The following is an 11,790-nucleotide window of genomic DNA, read 5'->3' as shown; positions in this document are numbered from 1 at the left end:
AAGAATAATGCGACTGAGCAGGTCTTGCATTGTGGTGTTCAGACTGAACCGTGACTGGGTATATTATAGTGGGTGGATATTATCCGAGGGCGACAAAGCCTCCTCAGCTCACAGTGTTTGAGAATAAAATGGCAAGACACCACGGGACATGCCATCCCTTCTTTTTTTTTTTTTTTTCTTTCAAGTACAAAAAAGGAAACAAAATATGTCGACAGTCAAGTTTGATTGAAAAAAATCTGAATGACAAGTACTAATTGGTCGGTTTCGGCAGAGTCCCACTGCCGGTGTTTTTTTCTTATATATATTTTTTTTTACCATTTTTTTTTTTTAAATCTTTGTCACTTAGACACACACTTGTAAAATTTGTGATGGATAGATTTAGTCCTTCACCTACAATGCAATTGACATCCAGAAAGCAACACTTATTATTACAATATTTTCACACACAATTGTTTTTTTTTTTGTCCAACAATATCAAAGAGGAGCAAGGCAAAATGATTCACACCCAGAGAGAGGAAAAAAAAAACTAGTCAAATAAAAAAGAAATACAAATATTTGTGCCCTGCTTTAACCCTCCACAAATGGAAAAAGGACTGACACTCAATACAAAAATATCACAATTTTTATATATCAAATTGCCTCTGTCGGCTCTTGTTCAGGAACACGCACTTTTCTGCTGAGAGAATCTCTATTTTTAACCTTCTGGTTTGTCTGTTTTTTTTTTTTTTTTTTTGATTACAACTTGCAGTTCCAATTGTCCAACGCACTCTGCATCACTGCAAACATGACCTGTCCTGTGCGGTGCAGCGTTCTTGATGAACCTTCTGTTTTGTTTTGTTGTTGTTGTTTTTTTTTCACATTACAAAACTACAACTCATATTTTCAAGTTTAAATTCTTGTTTTTAAACGCTCTTAAAAAGCAAAAGTACTTTGTCTCGTCTGCCACATCCCTCTTACTCGTCACTTAAGGCTTCAAAATTGCTTTTGTTCCCCTCTGCTCTTCTGTCGTTGGAGGTGCAAGGGGGAGACTCTAAGAGAAGAATAAACGTCCATTCCAAAGACTTTTCTCATTCCGCCCACCTCTACTTTTTTTTTAATCTATTACCCTTTTATATACATTTTTCTGGAAAAACACAATCAAAAATCAATAAAAAAGCATGAGAAGAAGTAGCATTGACGAATAATGCAAAACACAAACACACAAATATGTGTTTTGGACAAAAAAAAAAAAAAAAGAAAAACAAAGAAACACAAAAACAACTTAGAGGTAGCTTTTTTTAAAAAACAAACAAACAAACAAACAAACCAAATGAGCAAACCTTCCGGCTCTTCAACAAACAGGGTTAATAATACCAAGTTTGGTAACAAGTACGCACAAAGAAAAAAACACAACATCAGAACAACAAACAAATCTCTTCTCTGTGGCACTTAAATTTTTCTGCGTACACTCCGCTTCATCACATTTGCAATGCATCTTCTGACGTGCACTCACGAACAACAACAACAACAAAAACAAAAAAAGCTAAAATGTACAAATGAAACATAAGGGAAATTAAAATAACAAGGAACATGAGGTCACAAAAAGAGGTAATTCAAGTACGATGTGTTGAGATCAAACTCAAGGTCAATAATAATAACAACAACAATAACAGACGAGAGAGACAAAGCGCACGGACAAAACCACAGAAAGAGAGTTGATTTAATCTGCCGTCTTACAGGTCGCCTCTTTAGCTGCTTGTCTGTGTCTCATCTAATCAGTGACTTCCCCCTTTTGTTTTTAATTCCACCGGTGGTTTGGATATGTAATTTCCCAGGAATATGCTGTGATGTGTGTTCAAGTTCCCAATACTCGTGACTCTACATGGCTCGCAGGTTAAATGCTGCATTACGAAGACGCCAGAAAGTTCCCGCCAAGAATTTATTTCCCTTAGAAGCACTGATGTCAACTCTGCAGCACAAACTTTAAATGCTGAGAAGTATTCAGGTGTGTGTACAATTCTCAACCATTCACAATGAAAATGTACTAAGGTCAATATGAATATGCATTTTATTATAACAATACAGGACCCAGAGTTACTAAATCAGTGCATATTCTCAAATAAATTCTTTTTTTTTTAACATAGTGAATCTGGGAATTTTGAGATTTTTGGCCCAGCCTGAAGCACATTAAGCACGAGCAGTGGCAAGGGCAAAGTCCGTGTTGGAGAGACAAAATCACCCTCTTTAAACCACTTCTAGGCAGAAAACATATTTTGTCCCAAGTGGAAATTGTAGGCTTCCGACGCTGAATAAAAAGCCTTAACCTGCTGCAGCACATATTTCAATGCAACCTTGTACACACCAGCTTTTTGCATTCATGGATTGAAGCCACTTACAGTCTTTTAAACTGCCCCATCACCTAAGATAAATGTTAGGGTGTTCTTTAAATCTAACTTCCCCAATAAAGTCCAAGTCACAGGATTCACACAGACAGCAACCTTTTCCCAATTCTATTTCCTCTACTGTGGTGAACTGATAGATCTATTGTGGTCAAAGTGTTACTGAGTCAGTTTATGTATGTACTTTATCATTAGTGTGAGATACTGATAGTCATCAGGATAAATGCAAATGGATAAAAGCAGTCTAGTTATCTATCGCTGAATAAGTGAACACACTGGGTTTATTGTGCGATACTGTAACAGCGAGTTATAAGGTCTACGGAGGATTTATGTACCTTGCCGACATCAAACAGAGACTGTTGTCGTAGTTTGTTTTACTTGTGCAATCAAGCCATGATAAACTACGATGCAGAGCCAAGAAAATAAAACAATATATGACAAAAGAAAGTGACGCAAGTTAGCCTTTGGTTCTCTGTGGAGAACTGTGAGCGGCCAGTGGTGACTCAGGCTTCTCCAGAACCTCATCATCTGAAAGAGATGCAGAACCAGGAAGACTGCTGAAGAAACGGGGGAGACTTCCAACAAAAAGCAGCGCAAGCATTTTCCCTGCTCGGAACCAAAGGGGTGGTTTGCAGCATTTCAATACTCTCACTAGTCCAGTTCAACTGCATCATCTACTGCATAAGCCTACCGGCTCTAATTTAGCCAATTCTCAGGGGCTATCTCACAGCCAAATAAACATCTCTGAAGGGCTTCATACAAGGACAGGTAAACAAGCAGATTTCTGAGATCTCTTGGCCATTGTAGAGGAGAGGTGACAGAACAAATACGTATTTGAGATTGAAAAAAAATAAATGACATGGTTCTCTAAAGCATTTCTTTCAAAATCTGGACAGGTTATTTTGGAAAATAGGTTTCGTCCAAGATAAGTATTTGTAGCAACATGAAACATTTTGGGTTGTGGTCATTAAAAAGTCCTCGATGTCCAGAAAGCAAAACCATAACGTAAAAAATTGGGATGAAATCAAACCAAATAATAAAAAACAGATGTATTGTAAAGAAGACAAAACTGAAGGAAGAATTTGATTCCTGATAGCAACGATGTGCAGGTCAGATAGCCCTTGAGAATCTGCTCTCTCACCAACGTGGCAGCAGCATCCAAAGAGTCACTTCCTTGCAGCCTACTTGCTTTATGGCGCTGCATGAAATGACCTGAAACATTAACACAATTGCAGGTGTAGTGAATGACCCGGTGAATCCGAACAATGGTGGAGAATTTCTCTCCGTGTCCAAGTCTTCCTCTTTTTACTTCTGCCCTGACATTCCTGCCCTTTCCCCCAGCTGCTCATTGCCACCTTCACAAGTAAAGAAAAAAAGAGAAAACAAACCCCTCTTTTTTTCTAGCATCTTTTCGTTGACATTCCTTAATCTTCAAGACCTCCTATCCACTCCATTACATTCCCTCCTACCTCTCAACCCCATTCCCTCCCTCTTCATTCACTCTTCTCCAGCTCAGACGTAGCAGAGGTACAGGTAGGTCTTCTCTATGCGCCAGTCTGGGGGGATGTCTTCTGGCTTGTGACCCTTCATGTGCTTCTGCATGGCTGACAGGCTGGGGCAGTACTCCAGGCAGATGGTGCATTGGTAGGGCGAGGCGCCATTGTGGGTGCGCAGGTGCTTGATCATGGCCGAGTAGTCCCTGGATCGCTGGTGGCACAGCTTGCACTCAAATGGCTTCTCACCTAAAGATGATGAGAAGGTGGTTGAGGACAACAATTGTGTTAGTCTTGCTGTCGTTTACTAATGTCATACACACTGCTGCTGAGGAGTCATATGTCTGTTTAGGAGCAAACATGTGAGTGTGAAAAGTATTTATTGCTCCATAAACAACACTGCCAGTTACTGCTATTTGCATCTACATGAAAGGCCATAGAAATAATGGATTTGTTGCGTAGCACAAACCAAAAGGAACCTATATTTGCTCAGCACTTAAAATACAAATTTATGACCTGCAGGACTTGTTTTGATCACATCTGAATGCTGATTCAGTTTCACACTATTGTTTTACTGTTTATAGTTTTTTCAGTACTCTTTTTATCTGACTACTTTAATGTACTTTCAAAAACTTGAGCAACTCAGGTATCAAAATGTTCTACGTGAGGAGAAGATAGATGCTATGACTTTTTGGTATTTGTAACTTTTATACTTAAAAAATACTTACCTTTATTAAACTTAGTTGGTTTCATGAAAAAGAATGGAGAGTTTTAATTTTAGCTAATTACAGCTTTTAAGACTTTGTTTAGCTAATTTTAGGGTTTAGTTATGGTTTTGATCATTTTAGCTTTAGGCTTTTAACTACTGTTTTGCTGGCTTTGGCTTTTACGTAGGATTTTGCTAATTGTTTTAACTTTGACAATTCAGTTTCAGCCTCTTCCAATAAATTCAACATTCACACTGAATTTTCTGCAAAAATGCAAACTTCTCTAATCAGTAAAATAGTTGTAATTATTTCAAATCACAAGTTGCACAGTACTGCTGGGGTCATTGTGCCAAAAAACACAAACATTCTGACAGCCACACAGATTGTCTGACTTTTGTCAACATTGTCCGGTGAAAAACAATGTCATGGTTGTTTCTTCATGCAGGGAATTTCAAGTTGTAATTACATTTGTAGACAAAATAGTTTCTTGTGGTCATGAGAACAACTGCATATAAAGCGTTAAAAAGGTGCCTCCAAACATAAAAGAATGTTGGCATTTTCTTTTGCTTTGTTTGTAGCAGTGCTCTGTTATTATCTATATTGATAGAAATAAAACCAAAACTTCTATAATAATAACATCTGTTATAATTTCTCATTTATGCAACTGAATACAACTACAACATATTCTTAAGACAAGAACCAGCAAATTAAAGTGAGATAAGCATCAAAATAAATAAAAGGTACAGGTTTTACCTTTAGATAATATAAAATATCAACTAATCTAAGGTGCATTACAGAATATACCACTTCAAACTCCTGAAGGTGTTATAAATCAAAGTCTGACACTGCTTTCTTTCTGTGGGGGCAGTTATATTTAACAGCCACATTTCAATTTGGCAACAGCGGTCATCCTAAACGTGCTAATGATTTGAGTGATGGCAGGGAATAATCCACCAGCGCTCAAGCCGGCAGACTCAAATTAGACATGTAAATGCTGACCTTTACCAATGGCATTTGAAATGAGCTGTCGGAAGTGATCTGGCCCGGTGCTGGCTGTCACCTTTCAGCTGAAGCCTCACACGTGTGCCGTGTTTGTGCCTTTGTTACTCTGCTGGTCTGTTTTTGAGAAGCTATGGTTAACCCTGACCTCTGTCGTGGGCTCTGTTTTGGTGCAAACAAGCACAAATACATTGTTGCAAACCTCATTTGTTTCATTGTGGACACATGCATGATGTTGATATTGATAACCGGACTGTAAACAAAGTCGCCTCAAATAACCAGCTAATAATGAATTGCAAATGGAGCCTACGTATTGATCAGCCATTGGCATTTAGAATGTGTGGAGAGACGTGGGATGGGTGGGGGTCAGGGTGCCAATGTCGATGATTCATCAAGCAGCTCCTTTTGTGTGAGGTGGCCTTTGACTGTGAGCTTGTCACTTGCTCTTGTTATCTGCTGTTGCTCTTCGGCTTAACGCAAAGCCCCCCCTCCCCCATACAAAAGGGGAAAGGGTGGACGGAGGGGAGCCAATTATTGGACAGGCAGCCTTGATAGTGTGGCTTAACAGCTGGTTTATTGAATGGGAGATGGGAGGGTTGCTGCTGTGAGAGTGTGTGTGCGTGCGTGTGTGTCTTAGAGGAAAAAAAAAGATGGCGAGAGAGCATAAACCCTTGGCTGTGTGCCACCCTGGTGAGCGCTCGTGGTAGACTATACTCACTCAATCGAGTTTGCAACATGCACTCATTCTCTAAGGCACCTAGCCTATCACTGTGTCAACATCTTTATGGGGCTCTAAATATACTCAGATCAATACAAAGTCATCTAAGACTTTCATCTACTGTATCACAGTAATACTGATATTCATCTGTTCAGGTCTGTGACTTGCAACTTAGATATCCTGAAGTCCTTTAACAGCTTGCATATTTAGTATCATTGCTACAATTTAAAAGTGTTCATGATACCCAAAAGAACTAGTCTGAAACTGTTTTTTCAAGCATCAGTGAAATCAGTAGTGCAATGATTAAACATGTTTGGAAATTTCTAAATGTCTTTATGAAAGTGACTAAGAAGAAAACATGCTAACTCAGTTTAGCAAAAATACAAAACCAGGCTAAAAGTCTAGAATGGCTAGTTTGACAATAGCTTTAATCACAATTACATATAAAGCCTATTAATTATTACACATTTGATTTATTTAATGTGTGAAGAAATAAAATTGTCAAAAATGTCCTGGGTCTTATTAGGGGAGAATCCATTTCTTGATGAGCAAACTGTCAAGTACGTTTCATATCTTATTGTCAGGACAAACTCCCAAACCAAAATCTATATTGTATTTTAATATGGTCAAATTCCTAAGAAATCTATTCTCATTCACATAATTTGAAGTTATTTTTGCGTGTATAATTTTAAGTTTTCTTTGTAAAACAGGATCAGTTTCCCCATTAGGACATATTTTGGTCGCAGCACCTGTGTGCACACGGTAGTGGGTTTCCAGCTGGTGCTTGAGGCTGAACTTCTTCCCGCAGCCGTTACATTCATAGGGCTTCTCCCCGGTGTGGATGCGCTTGTGGCCCTTCAGCGTGCTCTCATCTCGGAAGCAGCTCCCACAGAATTCACACTCGAATGGGTGGTCCCCTGCTGAAATGTGGAAAAGAAATGGAGAAATTTACTCAAACTGCAAACAAAATCCTTTTGTACAAATGCAGAATATAACTTTTTTTTTGTTTCAATACAGTACAGATTTAAAGGCAAAAATTGGTAGCCAAGAAAGATAAAAACAGAAAGCTATGAATTAATTTGCATGCTAAATAAAACAAAGGTCGAGTTGAGCTGAATTGATTCTACTACTTATAAATGAACTGCTGTGATACTAAAAAGAACCCTCACTACTGAGCTTCACCTGATTATTTTGACTGGGTGATACACAATGCACTAACATCAGGCATTATGTTCTAATGAATACCCATTTTAATACCAGCAGACAAATACAACCCGTCTTTTCTCTTTCTCTACACTGGTATTGTGCTTTGTGAAATAATTGTAGCCTGTCACGGCTATTCAACAGCCATGAGATGTATTATTGACCATGCGGTTGCAGTATTCACAAAACACTAACAGGAAACCTGACTAATGTTTTAAACTGAGAATGATTACCTAAGTTTGACGGTGCAGAATCGACCAGCTTTGAATGTTTGTTCCAAATAAAGCAAAATCCAAAAAAAAAAAATGGCAGTTTTGTTATATTTGACAAAGAAAAACAAAAAAAAAAAACAAAATAACTGAAAAAGCTTCTATTCATTTTATCTTAATTTGTAGTTATTAGGTATACTGAGATTAAAATGAAGGTATGCTAGTCCTGACATGCCTTTGATGTACGTCTACAACTGATTAACATTTGGAGTCAACCCCATCAAAGATGACCGCCACAGATAAGCAACTTCATCAAACACAAAAATGTCTACAACTCAGTCAATTTTACAGATATTGAACTTATATTTGGTATGGTAGTCACTGAGAGTTATTCTTAACTTATACTTTGAGTGCTCACTGATTGCATGATTTTTGCTTTTAAAACTGCCATTAACTATTGGAGTCAACTGCCTGTCTGTTAGCCAAATATCTCAAGAATCTCTGGACAGATTTTAATGGAACTCTAAGAAAGTTATCAATAGGTGTACAAATAGCTACAGTGCCTATAAAAAGTATTCTACCCTTGAATGTTTTATGTGTTTATTGCTGTCATATATCAATTATGGTCAATATAAATTGTCCTTCTTTACAAAACAATTTTCAAACCGAACTTATTTAATATCAAAGTTAAATCAAATTTCTACATAGTAATACCAACTAAAAAAAATGCAAGTGCCTGCAAAAATATTCACTCTTAATTCAACTCAGACAAAAGATTTGTACAAGTACTTGTACTTTTTAGTTAAGGGATGGATACAAAAGGATTCCCAAGGCCCTAAACATCCCCAGGAGTTCTGTTAAACCTACCATCAAGAAATGGAAGGAATATGGGCGTGTGTAAATCTACCAATAAAGACACCTGTGACCACTCTGAAGTTGTTCCAAGCTTCAGCAGGTGATGTTGGAGAGGCTGTGCTGCAACAACTGTAGCCCAGGTTCTTCAACAGTTTAAGCTTTACAGGAGAGTGGCAAAGAGAAAGCCACTGTTGAAAAAAAATCTCATTATACCTCCACTTGAGTCTCTTAATAATCTAGACAAACTAGTAGGGATTTAATTTGAGTTTCATATGAGCCTTCCTGCACGGTCACACAAAGCATTCAAGGAGGTGAATACTTACAGATAATTACCTAAACGTTGTGTAGTAGTTACCGAGCATCACCAACACATATTTTGAGCACTACCCATCGTGCAATAGTTATGCTTAAAACTTTGTTTTTTACTGTTAGTGTCAACTCTGTCTGTTAGCAAAATATCTCATGAAAACTGAACAGATTTTAATGAAGCACTCCGAAAGTAATCATTAGATGTACATCTAAGACTTAACAATTAAAGATGGCCACCACAGCTAATCAGCCTTTTCCAACTCAAAAATGGCTATATTTATCTGATTATGAGCTAATTTCTGGTGTGATAGTAGCTGAGAGTCATTCTCAACATCTTCACTGAGTGCTCACAATATTGCACAAGATTATGCATAACATTATTTACAATGGTTGACCAAAACGATAATAACTTATTTAAGATACCTGATGTGTTGTGGATGTACAGTATGTGTGCCGTCTAAAATAAAAATCATAAAGGGCACTGAGTTCAGCTCCTCATGCTGCCACAGCACAAGTCCCTACTGGGCAGCTGTAATAGATATTCAGATGTCAATGATCAGGGATATTATGATTTGCGGGGAGCCTCACAACAGCAGTCCAAAGACTAATTGTATTCCCATGTTTGATGCGGAGCCGCTCCTTGCGTCATTTGCTCCTCTACGTGTTATGCTCTCCATCCAAGTAATGTTGCGGATATTTATTAATGTATTTCACTGCACTGCTGCAGGTTTAAGTCACCATCAATGACCTATGCCTTTCATTATCTGCCTGTCCAAGCAGCAACGTGCCAGGGAATAAATTGCATTTCTCATTATGTGCCTCTACCACCGCCCTGCTGTTAAGAGACAATTTCACTTCTATCCACATATTTTATTTACAATTGTATGCAAGTGCATACAGTATGCATGCATGTAGTTGGTTTATTTAGGAGGAGAGAGGAAAAAAGGAGGAATGAACAGTGGAATGTAAAATGTTTGAGTCTGATCACATTATGGCTTTGTTATACTTTTATGGAGGAAAATGTTTTCAGACGCCTTAGGGATGATGTTGGACGCATTCCCATTAAAAGGGAAGCGATGGGGATGAAGGGATGGGGAATAAAACCAAGACAGGGATAGAGCGGGAGATGTGGGTGTATATGGTGGTGGCGGTGGGGGCTGGGTAAAAATCAATAAAAGTGACAGTCTTTATTTGTCTGCATGAAGTTATCAGTGGCTCCCGCTGTAAGACATTGTGCTCTTTCTAGCGTCTCAACCACAGCAGAGATCACAATCCATCACGGAGCGTGGTGGGCTTGCACGATGCTGCAAGAATAATAATTGAGTTCAGATTCACCTGCCTTTAATTAGGGCCTCCTATCAGACCAGTGAATGGGATGCTAATGCACAGAGGAGGCCTATGGAGGGTTATTTATGCCTAATGTTCTGTTGCTGTGCTAATATCTGGCACTAGTGTAAAAAATAAGTCAGATTAGAAGAAAAGTGTTTTCTCTATTTCTTAATTCAATACAAAATGTACCGTGTGTAGGATTTCAGACTGCATATGAACTATGATATGTTTAATTTTTTCTCTTTTTTGTAAGTTAAACCTCATCCAGGTTAGGGGTAAACATTCCTGCTTAAACTGCTGCTCCTAAGAATCGACTCCGGAACAAGAGTCAGATAATAAAGGAATGGATGCATGGATCGAATTAGAATATGTTGACAATCTGCCAAAGCGTAGAGATCATATGATTGTCTATAAGGCTCATTCTACCTATTGTTCTATGATTTGTGGTGATTCACTTTTTTTTTTCTTAGCCAAATCACTCTATTGACAAGTCCATTTAATGCCCACCCTAGAGAAACATCGATCTACCAATCACAACAAACTACAGTCAGTGCCGAGGATTTCTCATCCAATCTGAAGCAGGAAATTTGAAGTATTTTAAGAGGGTTTTCTTTTGTGTGCTTGTCTTTTTTTTAACAGAGGCGTCTTTCCCTCAAAAGAAAACTCAAACACAGCTATAAGAACTGGTTTGGCAGAAGACAAAATTTTTTGCTCCCCCACTTTCTACTTGTTGCTCAGAGCTGTTATTGAGTTGTGTAGCCAAAGGAGGAATCCCTTTAACTTTTATGTTCGTTAAAGAAAAAAAAAAAAAAAGACAACCTTGGTTGGTTGTAACTTTGTGGATAACACAGTCAGTCATGGCTTTTCTGCTAGAGAACCAACATCTGTCTCTCTTTTCAAGGTAACGCTGTTTTGAAACAAACATTCGTAACATGCTCCAAGAGTTAGCATGTAACCAGGTAAAATATATACAGCCAACTGCAGAATCACCATGGAGGCTAAAAACCCAGCTAATTATTAGCTAACATCAGCTTGTCAGGCTTTACAAAGAACAGAACAGCAGAGAAGATGTTTATAAATACATTTACTTTACATAATTAATTAATAATTAAACTAAAAAAATAAATAAAACAGCCTGTTTACTCTGGGGTTTTAGCACTATGTTTTTACTATATATTTACAGTACAATGTGTAGTGCTCAGAGTATTTGTTGGAAATGACTCTCAACCACGAACACGCCAAATTTTAGCTCAATATCTTTAAATTTGGCTGAGTTACAGGCATTTTTGGGTTTCCTAAGTTCAGCTGGCTGTGGCCAAACATTACTGTCTCTCACCTTTGGCAGAGGGCAACACCATAATCTCTCTGCAAATGTTTTGGCTTGCAAGACCTCATTCTGTCAGAATATTCTCATGGGTGTTATAAAGTAATGCGGCTTTGCTCTCTATTCATTCCAAATCTGTAACTATTACCTCCCGTTTTCTCCGTATCGTCTCTCCACTCAATTTTTCCCTCTCCCTCCTTCCTCACTTTCCTGTTTTCATTTCTCTTTCTCTCTGGTGTGACCACATGGCAGGATCACCACAGATG

The 11,790-nt window shown here is 38.2% G+C and overlaps 1 protein-coding gene across 4 annotated transcripts in view; it reads right to left on the bottom strand.

Moving 5' to 3' along the window:
• Positions 1-273: 273 nt before the first annotated feature.
• zbtb16a (zinc finger and BTB domain containing 16a) overlaps positions 274-11,790 on the bottom strand; it is a 147,306-nt gene continuing 135,789 nt past the window's right edge. For all 4 annotated transcript variants that reach the window (XM_025006737.2, XM_017419917.3, XM_025006738.2 and 1 more), the window contains 2 exons: positions 7,045-7,215; positions 274-4,120 (listed from right to left, as the gene is read on the bottom strand). In XM_025006737.2, coding sequence (XP_024862505.1) covers positions 3,891-4,120; positions 7,045-7,215 — 401 coding nt within the window. In that variant the 3' untranslated portion in view covers positions 274-3,890. The remainder of the gene's footprint in view (positions 4,121-7,044; positions 7,216-11,790) is intronic.

This window comes from Kryptolebias marmoratus, linkage group LG13, assembly GCF_001649575.2.
Source record: "Kryptolebias marmoratus isolate JLee-2015 linkage group LG13, ASM164957v2, whole genome shotgun sequence".
NCBI lineage: Eukaryota > Metazoa > Chordata > Actinopteri > Cyprinodontiformes > Rivulidae > Kryptolebias > Kryptolebias marmoratus.
This window is presented reverse-complemented; position numbering and strand designations above follow the sequence as displayed.